Source organism: Tubulanus polymorphus, chromosome 1 (genome assembly GCF_964204645.1).
Source record: "Tubulanus polymorphus chromosome 1, tnTubPoly1.2, whole genome shotgun sequence".
NCBI lineage: Eukaryota > Metazoa > Nemertea > Palaeonemertea > Tubulaniformes > Tubulanidae > Tubulanus > Tubulanus polymorphus.
The window spans coordinates 12,288,833-12,302,836 of record NC_134025.1 but is presented as its reverse complement, the minus strand read 5'-3'; the positions used below and the strand labels follow the sequence as shown (position 1 = coordinate 12,302,836).

Below are 14,004 nucleotides of genomic sequence, written 5' to 3'. Positions count from 1 at the left end.
CGTAAATCCATTTCCATCTTTATTCAAATAAAGCCTCAACCGTTTGTCAAAAGATTCTCAATCTAGGGTTATTTTGCAAAACAATTTCAAATGTTGTATCTAAAAATACTCGTCACCCGTGTTGAAATTATGACGCCAAAGGTGTAGATTTTTTTCGATATGGATGTTTTCTATTTGTGCCAATTGCTTGACAAGAAAACGGTGTCGAATTACCAGATATCTCGGTCATTTCAATATCACGTATCCACTCGCGTGGCTCACAGCGGGCATCGGAACTCCCTCCTGTATTATTCCCCGTTATCTTACTAACTGGATATCGGGCTAGTCAGAAATGTTCAGCGCGCCCCGGGGAAACCGATTCGACGGACATGCGAGGATACATTCTATCGTAATTAAGCCACTGAAATTGGCAAATAACTGCGAATTTTGTAATCCTGTTCCGATGAATACGAAGCAAGTGGACCCATTTTCCGGATATTGAGGGCCTCAGCTAATTGACACCAATCACTGAGTAATGAGCGCAGCGCTAATAAATTTATCGCCTCGTCCCGGTCGACCTAAGGCCCAAGAACATCGTGTGTAATTACGCAGATTTATCCAGACGAATACTTGGTGCCTCATTCAAGATTCAGGCCAAACTATAAACGATACATGAAGCGAACTGGTAGAGTATACGTCACTAATAAATGCGGTAATCAATCATTCTTCTCGTAATATTAAAACTAAATACATCAGTGTCGCACAAAAGTTAGGTGTGAGGACACCGACTGATATCTGGTAATCAAACGGAGCGCTTTCGACTGCGTTGAAGTCTATACCAGATCAACTCAATCGTTCCGGTTATTTTCGGAATGATAGCAAGTTTTACCATCTTTATCGTCTCTAGCCATCTTTTTGGCGACCTTGTAATGTATATTGTATGACAGAATTGTCCGTGCTCGCATTTTTTGTCTAAGATATGGAGCTAATAGAATAAACTTTGAAACTTTGATGGTAAAGATCGTTACCAATCACCGCAGTTTCGTTCATTATCATCGAAAGCTCAAATAGTGATGGAAGTTTTTTCAAGTTTTTCTTGGTCATAGAAACATAATCATTTTAATAGAAAATCAATTGTCTTCATGTTTATCATTATTTTCATGTGACGGCAATTTTCCGTGTGATATATAAAGATCCACATTTTCTGTAAATAAGCAAAATAGAAAAATAGCAAATGTCGTCAAGACGCCTGCATAAATGTTGAATTCGTGTTGAATCATCGTATTTATTATTGAATATTGCGCTTTTCAGAATTTACGAAGGCGCCCTGGGGACATTATTAATTTTCTTTTATTATCCTTTCGGATTTTATTGCGTGTAACCTGACTCTGTCTTAGCGAACTTTTCAGAAAAGACTTCCTTTTTCCGATTAACATAGAATAAACAAACACGGTTTACTTCGCAAATTATACCAAGTATCAGAATGATAGGATTAAAACGGCAGGACTAGAAGCAATTTGAAACAAAATCTGGAGAGACGACGGTTGGACCAAGTCCGTTCCCTAAATATCAAGAAGCATTTCGGAAAGGGAATCCTTAGTTTCATGTTCTTCCTGCACTGTCTTTTCTACGCTCAAAAGGACCAGTAGGGCGCCGTGACGGATGGAATTGAGATGGAAGGGATCTTCAACATATCAGATGAGTTTTTCGATCAGTCGATTCTTACGCAATCGGCAGCTTTCTCAGTCTCATCGGTCCTCCTTTGTTGATGGAAAATGTTTGTTTTTTTAAATGGATCCACAGGTTTTAAGCCGTAGCCGATGGCCAACGCCGGAGATAGATACGTAAATACTAGCTACAGACGCCGTTATACTGTATAATGAATACCTTTACTCTTGTCATTAGATTAGAATTATTCCCCATTAGCTTTATTACTTCGGCCTTGGACGCACATCATGATATAACGGGACGTCATTTTACACAATGAACTAACTATCGAATCGATGCTCAGTTCTAATAGTTGTTGAGCTGGATAGAATTGCCTTCATTTAACATGCATTTAGGAGACGGTGCCTGACGAACCAAAATGCCAGTCGTCTTTAAATTGGCCATTTATCTTAAATTTCATTATAACCGGTCGAAAATTTGTTGACTTTTAATTGCGCGTCTCCGCGATCATCGCGGCGAACTGAGTCAGTCGAAAAATTAATTTCCAATTGATTTAAATTCACGTGTAATTAATTTGCGCGTGACAATGATTTCTCCTGTTTTCACATCGCGGCGACGCGCTCGCCATTTTGCTTGCTAAAATTCCCGGAACGTCAAACATCATCAGTGATGATTATCGTTGAATCCTCTAACGCGGATGCTGCGCTGAAGAATTATTTCTTATTTAATCCTTCGTCGGCAGATGTTAAAAATGGTTATTAATTACTCGATCGCAAACTGTAAATGAACATCATAGATCGTTGTCTCTCACGGTTCTCGATATTCCGGTTGCATTCCGTCAGCTTAGTAATTAATGATTTGTTGTGACTTTGAATTCAGACGCTTTACGTTCCCAGACCTGTCCACCTCTGCAATATTCGATTGCTTCCTATTCATTTTCGAGGAAATTGAAAACTCGGCATGGGTTTCTTTATTATAGTTATTTCTGAAAGTTACATGGATTAGATTCAGCATTCGAAACTTGAATACAATGTATTTACAACATCATACCGGGTTTTGAAAATATGAAATTTCTAGATAATTACGATAGAGTGGGAATGAATTGAAAAAGAAAATCAATTCATTCGAAATATATTTGATATTCCCTTTATTCTCTCTTAATTGAACTGGTATCGTAAGGCGACTGGCGCATATTTCGTGGTATATCATGTCCATCTAAGACAGTCGATGACCATTCAGAAACGGATGGCTTTTAATTTATCATCGAGTCTCACGTGTGGTCAACACTAATTGTCGTGCATGAAATCAATCAAGTTATGACGCAGTGAGGATCATTAGGTACTTTTAGAAAGGGTCGGCTACATTCAAACGGAAAATGAAACCTAAAACAAAAAGCTGCGCGTTTAATAGCCCTTGACACTTTTTTTCGTTTTCATCGGGCCATTAGTTTCGATATGTCCAAACATTGACTGGCCGTATGATTTGTATTATGAGTGAATCTGTGGTTTACTGAATAGATTAATTTATCGAGCATTTCTAATGTTTCAGTTGTAGGGAACAAGGCAACCGAATTTCCTACGCTCTACTAGTGGCTCACTCAATTCAAGCTATTTTGTCGAAAACTGTATACTTGCAAGATTGCGATTCAGTAACTTCGGTTTAGGCTCGTTTAATGTACTATGCTTTGAAAATCCCTTGAGAAGCGTATAAGAACCCCCTGTAACGCTATTTACAGCAACGTCCGGTATTTCATCGAGAATTTTTTTAAGGACTTTACCTCCGGCGAACAAAGGGCGAACAGTCGCTAAAAGCTAAGTAATGTCCGGTGGCTGAAGCCGAAGATAATTGGGCTAATATTCCTGAGAAGTTGTCTTCGTATCCCCGAGCAAAGAAAACAACACAAGAAAAAACTGTCGGTAGCTTTATGGCTGTGAATACGATCGTTCCCCGTAAAAACATAGGGAAGTTTCATTAATTACACTTAACTTGTGATCGGTACTTAATTCATGACTTAAGCAGATTAGGAACCGTGGATCGTGCGAACTTTTAATTTGAGTAGATTAAGTAAATGGTTTCCTCGAGCAACATGACATATCGTCTGCCTGAACAAATGAAAGCGAGGCTGCTGGGTTAATGGCGGGTTGGCGAATCTAGGAAATAGTTTGTACGGGCACGCACAAGGGAAATAGGGCCGAGTGGGAGACATTCATTTCATTAAAGTCTAATTGCAGAAAAGAGTAAAAGACCATCAATTCTTATCCGAATGCTGTAAGACTTTCTGTCAAGATTAAGGCGTTGCCTAATGAACAGATAGCTTATAATCAGTTGCTATCAATCATAATCAAAAATCTTTTGTCACTTTAAGTTCTTAATGTAGACATTTTGGCTAAATTCGTGCGGAGACAAACACCATTCCACAAAATGTAGAAACGCTTCGTTGCACATGTTCAAGAATTTAGCATTCGTCATTCGTAGTACTTCTTATAATCCCAAAGACCATCTTATTGAAATTGTCTTCGAGAATCGCCCATGAAGAAACCTGCGCTCCCTTTAATTAATTAATACGGAGTATTGAAAACATTGCATAAGCTTCGTTATGCCAAATGTCAGACTGACGTATGTGCACTGTTCTTTTGTTGTTTTTATATTTCAATTAATATGTCCCATCAGATGGGCTATTTCTCGGCAGTTGTAGCAAATCCCAGATGTGAATATATCCGAGATGAATTGATGCTCTGACTGTGCAAATAAAATTGCGGATACACCGTTCTTCTGAATTGTCCATCGTTTTGTGTCCTTAACCTTAATCCCCTAGTTCTTGTTGAGAAATAATAAACGAGCTTGTGTGGCCCTTCAAGTTATCAAAGACCCTTTTCTCGAGCGTCGGTATGATGTCGACATTATTTCTAAGCAAAGATGCGCGAAAAGAAGCCATAGTATCGTACACCTGCACGGCCCGGAAAACTTGGCAGATTATTAGAAAATTGTAAAAAAGCATCCGGAACATTATTTATATATGCAAATGATGACGATGATGACGAAAAAGTTACCATTCTTGTATGTTTGTTTAGAAACTGTTTCGATGCGTATCTGAGTGAAACAGGAAAGCAAATATTCAATTGATGAATTCTCTAAAAGAAAGGATCTACTCTATGGAAAATGGTGATTAATTCAATGGACTTTTGTAACGTTATTATCTCAAGCACGTGACGCAATATGGGATAACTACTTTTATAAGTCTATCGCGCTGCAGAAGTGCTGAGTTGTTCAAAATGGCAGACGGGCGACTTATGGGGTCATCTTCCGATGAAGTGAAAGCGGATGTGTGGTCGAGAAATTCGAGATTAAATTTCCATTATGTCCGTTTCTCATACATTATAATCCCGATTTGACAATTTATTTGCTTAATTTGACAATATCATTAGAACCACACGTCCGCGCTGATCTTATGCCGGCTCACGATAAAACTGAGGTGTCACCGAAACGCTTGTTTCACGCTTTTTAAACAATACCACTTCCGGTTGTTTGGTGAAAGGAAAAAGTCTTAAATCCGGTTACGGAAGAGAAAGCCGGCGCTGCATTATCGGCAACTGTAGTTTAGAGAATCCAGTTTTGAAATCCCGCCTAAGCCGTAATGACAAAACCTCATGGATTGTTTTATTTTATCCAACTTCTGTCGGGTATTCTTCAGATTTGGACGATAAAAAGTCGAAAAACTGACGCCTAGACTCGAAATTTACTTTGTTGTATACAAAGTGGATACAACTCGTTTCGAAATCCGTTCCGTTATCTCTTCGCTTCACACCTAGCATATGACTCCGTAGAAAATTAATTACAAAATGACCCTGGCACAAGTGTGTGGGACTGATTTCATTTCGATCTATATTTCTTTCGGTTTGACAATAGAGAGCGATGAGAAATGTATCCTCAGGCGAAAGCATTTTTTTATTCAAAACGAATCAATTTTACATTTATTCACAACCAGGGCATACAACGCGTCGCATGAAGTAAAAATCTTTTGCGAATGGCAAAACGATGTTAGATAACTGGGAATTTCATCACTTACAAATACACTATATATTTATGAAATTTAACAATAGCATGCCCCAAAACAAACAATGTATGTAATGTCTCAAGACTTAAATTTCGTAAATGGGTTACTGCACCAGAATCGGTAGTTATTACCTAGAATAAGTAATGAATGAAGTAGGGATTTACTGATGAATGAAACATAATGACGCAGATTCACACTAGACACCTGAATGTGGGAAAAATGCTCACTTCACACGAAGACAAATATTCTCAATCAAATCGGCAGCTAAGCTAATCAATTTACTAAGAAATAGGACTTATGAATATTGGAAGGATCGCGTTGCTTTAATAACGTGGATTATGTACTTTATTAGTGACCGTGCAAAGTGTACCGAAGTTCTTTGGACCTCTGAATGGCCACTAGATTCCCGTTTCGTCATCAGCTATGTCAACGGATATTGACTAGATCGGCTCTCAGACGTGTGTACTCTATCCCTCTCAAGATGCCGTATTTTCATCGAATAAGGTCTATCGTATACGCATATCTGAGATGCGATGTGTTTTTTCTCGGCACCAATTGAACTAAAACTCGGTAGGAATCTACCATAACATTAATTCATTCATCAAAGCTAACTAAATAAAAAAGGTGCCATCACAGCGAATATTAAGAAAACAGCCCCTTCAGCGCAGGATGTTCTGTTTGAGCTATATCCAAGTCCGAAAGTGATGTATTCATATGTCTTTCTGAAATACGTTCTTCATTTCACTTGATCATATTCACGATTTTCATATTGGAATGATGTTAAAAGTCAATATTTTTGTCTGGGCTCGATTATTAGCGATAATTCCCTAAACCTTTTGAATACACACCTGAAATTATGTTGATGCCACCAGTGTAACTGTGCAGTTCCATTTGAGGAATATGTTCAAAAGATTAAGTGAAATATATATCCCAAAAAAATCGATCCCGACAAAAAGAACTGGATTTTCCAGTCTTTTCGGGACTTGTTTCAAAGCTAGTCGGTCTTAAGGCCCTGTCACACCTTACCGATTTAGTTAGCGTGGGGGCTAATGCTTGCGTATGAAAAATTTATTTCACTGTTGGCATTGAATTTATTTTGATTCACACGTCACATCATTTAATTACAAAATCGATAACTTTTCTTCGATCATTGACGTATATCTAGTTTATACGTCCATGCTCCGATCAACGAAATTTTCAAACAGATTGCGGCCCGATGACGACGGTTCATGATCAAGCGTTTTATAATGACCAGCGGTTTGCCCCTAAATATTCATAGATCACGAACTCCATTGTTCTTAACGTCACAGAGGTCAACAGTTTTAAACGCGGTTCAATTTAGAATTTTTAGCACTTAGGTTCGACATTATTTGAATATTTGCTCACTGGGTAGGATCGCATCGACCGGGCTATTCACATTAAAGTTTTGTCAACATTTCAATCTTGTTATTGGTATAAACATCGTCACGGATATGCTACTTAAGATGGCATTATTTCATTGAAACTCTTGCTTTCTTTATTAGGAGATACCTTACGTCATCGATTGGCCTATCACTTCTTGCAACCGACGTTGCGAGGGCCAGGGTAACTCAAAATCAAACATCGGGTATTTTAGGACAACTTCTATGGAAATAATTATGTGATTGGTTATATCATGTTAGAGTCCATGATTATAAATCGATGGATTTTCTCAAGAAAATTGTGATTTTTAAATTCTTATGATAGAATATTCTCATGCATTTCAGGTCTTGGGGATGCCTGGGGTTACAGAGCGCCACCGAAATCGGCACTAGATAAGGAGCTAGGATCTCATTTATTACAGGTAAATATCAACTGAGATTTACAATACATGTAATTGAATCGAGATACAGATGAAAAACTTATGAAGTAAAAATGATAAGATGAAATGAATAGAAAAGTATGAACGAAAAATGTAGGAGTTATTGTGTCTCCTCCTTTTCTAGACTCTCGATGGGTTTATTTTTGTTGTGGCTCCTGATGGAAAAATTATGTACATATCGGAAACTGCATCGGTACATTTGGGTCTGTCACAGGTAAGACTTTATCCGAATTTCTAAACTTCGAATCGAAACGATGGCTCCGAATGCTGTAATCTGATGTTCCCGTAGCCACCCCTATTTCTGAATACACATGAAAAAATGGAATTCGTTTAACGGAATCTGAATGAAAATAAAAGAACGAATTGAAATGGATTTCAAAGTTGTAAATGCAAGCCAATTCGATATAAAATCTATGTTTTCCTACCATCATTTTACTTCTGCTGTATATTTCTGATTTCAATATTTCGTGATTTGAAAATTTTGTTCTTTAAAGGTTGAGCTAACGGGAAATAGCATTTATGAATACATTCACCCGGCTGACCACGATGAAATGACTGCGCTGTTAACAGTTCACCAACCCTACCATCCTCACTTGCGGCAAGGTATGCTATCTTTTTTCGGTCAACATCATCAATTCCAATACGCGCGTTTCAAATTCATTTTCAATACTTTCAACTGTCATTTGATATTATACAAAATAATGCGATTATTTTTGGGAGTGCCAATCTAGATCTGATGCCTGATAGTTTTAGAAATTTATTTTTATTTCCGTGGATACGAGCTTCACGAGCAAGAGGGAGATAGGGGTACATAAAGAGAAATGTGTATAGTCCAGCAGCCAAAAGGCAAACCACAGAATAAACATCAGAAATGGATTCCTCGACATCATATTAGTTGGAAAAGATGTATCACATTGACCTGTAGGTCAATCAGTAACAAGGTTGATTTTTGATAAATTTTAAAATGGCTGCCGGCGGCTGTCTTGGATTTCTGGAATTTCCCAAGGGTGGCGACCCTACACCCACGTGGACTTCATCACAGACATTGTATAGATGAATGATCAGTATAGAAAAAAACTATAACAGAGAAAGCCATCTAACCTGCCAACGCGGCTGGACAATAGTTTCAATTACGAAATTTTTTTATTCTTTATTAAGAATTTTTGTATTTAGTTGCTCTTTTACGAAAAACTTTCGAAACAAGAACCCCTCCACTATTCTCTTACTCATTGATCGTGTTTGCCTCGTCGAAAAAAATGAAAGCGAACGAGAGCGAGATGATGAAATTGCACTCGAGCACCTGGTGCGAGCCGGCTAACCGGTTCTCTCGACTGGCACTCCGGTTGATTCCTTGTTTGCGCGAATATCGAATTCTGTGCCTCTCGATTAAACCAGAAGCAAACTTCAAAGCCCCGACTGGCGTTCTGTTTATAGTTTCAGACATTAATGAACAGGAAATGTAGGCAAGCGAAAATACGCAATATTGATCAAAATCTCGCAATGTTTATTTAATGTCGAATCAGCTGAGAAAATGGATATTGAATTTTTGTTTAAGCTTTTATTAAAGTGATATGCCCGTTCGGATCGATGGACAAGTGGCTTTTGGAACACTTATATTTTTGTAGACACGGTATTAAATTAGGGCCATACAATATAAAGCAAATGTTGATTTTTCTACCGAGAGCATGTTAAATTTCATAATTAATTACTAATCGCCGAGTCAGCGTTATGGCTACAGTTATTTTGGTTAAGTAAATATAAGTTTGGTTTTGTACGCCTGTCGAAAACACTTGCGTTTTTCTCACATGGTCGCGTTACACACTTGAAATACATTGTTCACTTATCGATGGCCGCCTTATTTATTTTAGATATCGAGATCGAAAGGTCGTTTTTTATACGCATGAAATGCGTTCTGGCCAAGCGAAATGCTGGCCTCACATCTGGCGGCTACAAAGTAAGTATAATCAACTCGATCGTTAGCTTTTCAACGTTGATACAGAATATACTGTTAACAAACAAACCCTCATATCTTGAAAAAATGGTCTTCCATCCCTTGTCATAGAAAAGTACGAAAGCATGATAAGCTGATAAGTCACGCCTTTTTAAGCTTTTAAATTTTAGTACTTATTAGCTTGGGAATGACCCATCCTCTGATTATATCCACCAAATCAACTAAATAGGGTATTGACTTGGTATCATAATGTGACGGTATCATCAGAATAAATTCATTCATCATATCTTAATATCTTGTAAAAAATGTACATTTCTGATTGCAGGTTATTCACTGCAGCGGATATTTGAAAATAAAGCAATATACCATGGATACGCCGTTTGATGGTTGCTATCAGAACGTGGGCCTAGTCGCAGTGGGTCATTCTCTACCTCCCAGTGCTATCACCGAAATTAAAATGTACAATAATATGTTCATGTTCAGAGCAAGTCTGGACTTAAAGCTCATTTTCCTGGACGCAAGGTAATGATATCTTATATCTTCGCATTTTTTTTTCTTAAATCATGAAATCATCTAGGTATGCCTTTATCTCATATAGATTCTATTTGTGACAGAAATTCATTTTGAAAATACGTTTGCCCTACGCTCCTTTTTCAAAGGAAGCCCGGACTAATCGGATTTTTAAACTGATTTTTCCGCCATCATAGATCTACAAAACTCATTTTTCAAATGCTGTTTATCAATTGAAAATCCTCGAAGTCTTTATTCATTAGCACATATATACAGAACGATTATATCCAGGATTTGAATTCCATTCAGATTTCTTAAATCTAATGGTTAATTTGTTTTTCAGAGTAGCGCAGTTAACCGGTTATGAACCTCAGGACCTGATCGAGAAAACCCTTTACCACTATATACACGCCTGTGATATACTTCATATGAGATATTCTCATCACACACGTAAGTTGGATCCGCATTAAATCTTATTTCACGATCAAAGCTGCCAATTTTCCTGATTTTCAGCATGTTAGTATTACGGGATACTGATTTGATTTGTGTACTGAAATGTGAAAGATGTTACTGAGAGCTTTACTTCTGGTTACTCATTGTTTGAACAATACATTTCATAGCTCACTAAAGTTGTATTCAATTGAATGAATTCTTCAACTTATTACTGGTGGTACTTTTTAGGAGTTGACAGCCCCGAAAGACGATTACTTATCAAGTTTCAAATAACTAGAATATTTTAATTAGATAGAATATATGACAAAAAGAAATTACTGAAAGCTGATATGTGCGGGATACCACTATAAATGAAGTTCATATTTTTTTGCAGTACTTATCAAAGGCCAGGTTACCACCAAGTATTACAGATTTCTGGCCAAAGACGGAGGATGGGTCTGGATGCAAAGCTACGCTACAATTGTTCACAACAGTCGATCATCGCGCCCTCATTGTATAGTTAGTGTGAACTATGTGCTTACGTAAGTTTTCAAATCATTTGGTATGGCAGATAACATTTTGTATAAGCACGTTTTGTACTTTTAATTAATGGATTTTTCATTCATTTTTCTATTAGTGATGTACAGTCTTCTCAACTTCAACTCCAACTGGAACAAACGATGTCCAAGGAGGAATCATCTCCATTTACAAACATTCGTGACGGTTCGCGTCTCGGTAAGGTGCGATCCGGCAACAGGATCACAAAAACGGGTCGTCGGTCGCCGTACCCTCACATCACGGCGGCACCGACTGAGTTTTCTCCCCCTGAATACGGCACGCAGGATAACCGATATGACAGCCCAGAAGTACCGATGCCCTTACACGCTGGGGTAGTGTATCCCAACCATGAAGGGATCACCGAAAGATATGGTGCTCTTTATCACCCCGCTTACAGCCATCCGTCTATTGGCGTTTACGGGGACAATTCTTGTATTTATCCATATACTCCGACCGCAGCACACGGACGCTACATGGATGAGAGAAACGCATATAAACAACATACCTACGACGAAAGATATTATATACGAGACGGTGCCCCTTATACGGGACTCTTGGCTGTTCAAAATACCGACTCGAATCGTTACAGCCAAGCCTATCTGGAAGCTTACAACCGTAACCATATACCAGAAGTTTCGGCAACGTCGTCGACTTCGGCTAGTCGTTTCGCAGATTGTTCACAAGCGCAAGTCAATTCGCGTTGTAATAGTTGCAATAATACTAGTTTAGAACCTTCGGCAGATAAATCGTTCTGTTTTCCAAAAAGTCGCAGCGGTGCGGATTTCCCGGACAAACCCGATGTGGCCATCGCCAATCGAAACCTACGGCAGCCCAGTAGTACGTGTAGTAGTAGCAAATACGATAACTCAGCGGTTGACGCAACGCATCGGATACCAAAAGATACTATAGAAAATGTGAGCGCGCAGAAGAGCAACAATAGTATGCAACCATCGTCAGTATCACCGCGGGAAACTCGCCCGACGACAACGTCAGTCATCATGTCTTGTCGCCAAGGTAACTCTAGTTCGACATCTTGCATCCAGGCTGTGAATGGCATTTCACAAGCGGACGCCCATACGCGGTCACCGGAAGCCGCTTTTACGCCGAACTGCGCGCTGAAATCCCCGCCGTCGAACAGTACAATGGCAGTGCACGAGACAGCGAACATTTTCACAAAAATGGGCAGTAAAATGGACAGCAATCGTAATACGATACCGCTTGTATCGGTAGTAGAGGAAAAGAATCGCACTAGCAGTAGCAGCAGCAGCAACAATGGCGCTTGTAGCAATAGCAGCAATCGTAACTTAGTCGATTATTCTCGAACTGCGGTGGCATGCACAGCCGACACGTACATTCGCGACGGGTATACGAGTTGTGTGAAAAACACATACGACTGCCTGTCCTACGTCGACCCATCGTCTTACCATTCTAACAGTATGCATAGTCAAAAGTCGTATCCGTTGATGCCCCAAGCCGGATATACCAGCGTGATAGTGGACACGCAGCAATACCACATAGCAAACGGATATGTGCACTGAGAAGAATAGTTGCGGGAGTATGATTATCATTTTCTAATGTACCTCTGTTGGAGTAACAATCTTTTACACTTGTCAGAAAATTATGTTTTAGAAAAGAGCCCAAAACTTTTAACGCGATGAGAAAATTATTTTTTGTATCATTGGTTCTAGCGGCCACCATGGCAGTAACGACTGTAAGACGTCTGCTTCATCTTTGATCTTTTAGGGTGTAATGCTGAAAGGGGTGTATAATATAGTAATGTCATCATTTATTCTGCAAATATACACGTTTTATTCTTAAACTACGAATATGACCCTAATGTATCACACAATAAATTCAAACTTCGTCGTTTTATGGTCTTAAATTCTCTGCTTTGGTCATTGTGTCGTCGTTTTTCAAGCATTACAATAATGCAATAAAAAACAGAGTTTATTATAATCGGTGTATTTCTTTGGAAATATTAATGTCTTTACTTATTCGTAATTAAATGTCTTTTGCAAAGGAGTACACGAAAGGATGAATTAAATCTGAAGTGTTCTCATGGTTAATTTATAAGAAATAAATGTCATTGTTTAATATTATTCTATAACTTCTGTATTTTGTTTCCTAGCTTCACCCTGATTATTGGGTCGATTGGAGTCAGTTCCCACACTTTCGCTAATTGAGATTAGACTGGAGTTTATCTATTGAGATAAACTCCAGAACTTATTCGAGTATTAGAACTTATTTTGGCATGGAAACGTTTTAGTTCTGGTGTCCAGATTATGGATTAGGTCAAGCACTTTTGGTCTTACAAAATAACAGACAATGACGTTAAGGTTTTAAGGTGATTTCGGCCAGTGGTTTGTTAGTTCATCTGGAAGTTTTAAATCACGATTAAACCTTTACATTTTAGTTTATAGTTTTCAACTTTTTTACCAGGAACCATTTTGAGGAGGTACCCTGGGTCCCGCATTGTTGGATTTTAACATTCTTTACACTAAAACCTTAAGCGCAATTAATAGTCGATTATCTCCCTTTCGCCACAAAAATTAAAATTGCATATCGTTAGAAAGGTGATATCTAAGGTGGTGTCTATATTCCGATGATGCTTGTTTCATTTCTCGGCTGCAACAATCGGACAGTTGCTGTTAGAAAAAAAAATCTATATCACGCAATATCAAGAGTTACATTTTCTTTTGATATATATATGGTAGGTATGTTAATTACACTTTTTCAAATTATCCAGAGGTAACTGAACTGAATTAGCGAGGCTACGATATTCTTCACCCTCACGACGGCGCGATATCCACGTTACCTAACAGGATCTGAAACTTTGGATCTTAAGTCCCCCATTAAGAGTTTAAAAAGTCATTTTTCGAGATTTTAAGTTGACGATTCGAGTTCAAAAATTCGAATTTTCGACTTTATAAAGTCTAAGTCTTACCCTGGAACCTTTAAACCTAAACCTTAACCCTCTATATTCTAAACCCTATGAAATTACAAATTTTCTAA

The 14,004-nt window shown here is 38.3% G+C and overlaps 1 protein-coding gene across 1 annotated transcript in view; it reads left to right on the top strand.

The window, feature by feature from the left end:
• LOC141910497 (single-minded homolog 2-like) overlaps positions 1 to 12,947 on the top strand; it is a 44,576-nt gene extending 31,629 nt beyond the window's left edge. The window contains exons 3-10 of the mRNA XM_074801193.1: positions 7,447 to 7,523; positions 7,666 to 7,755; positions 8,036 to 8,144; positions 9,410 to 9,495; positions 9,818 to 10,014; positions 10,346 to 10,452; positions 10,829 to 10,976; positions 11,072 to 12,947. Coding sequence (XP_074657294.1) covers positions 7,447 to 7,523; positions 7,666 to 7,755; positions 8,036 to 8,144; positions 9,410 to 9,495; positions 9,818 to 10,014; positions 10,346 to 10,452; positions 10,829 to 10,976; positions 11,072 to 12,530 — 2,273 coding nt within the window. The 3' untranslated portion in view covers positions 12,531 to 12,947. The remainder of the gene's footprint in view (positions 1 to 7,446; positions 7,524 to 7,665; positions 7,756 to 8,035; positions 8,145 to 9,409; positions 9,496 to 9,817; positions 10,015 to 10,345; positions 10,453 to 10,828; positions 10,977 to 11,071) is intronic.
• Positions 12,948 to 14,004: the final 1,057 nt, after the last annotated feature.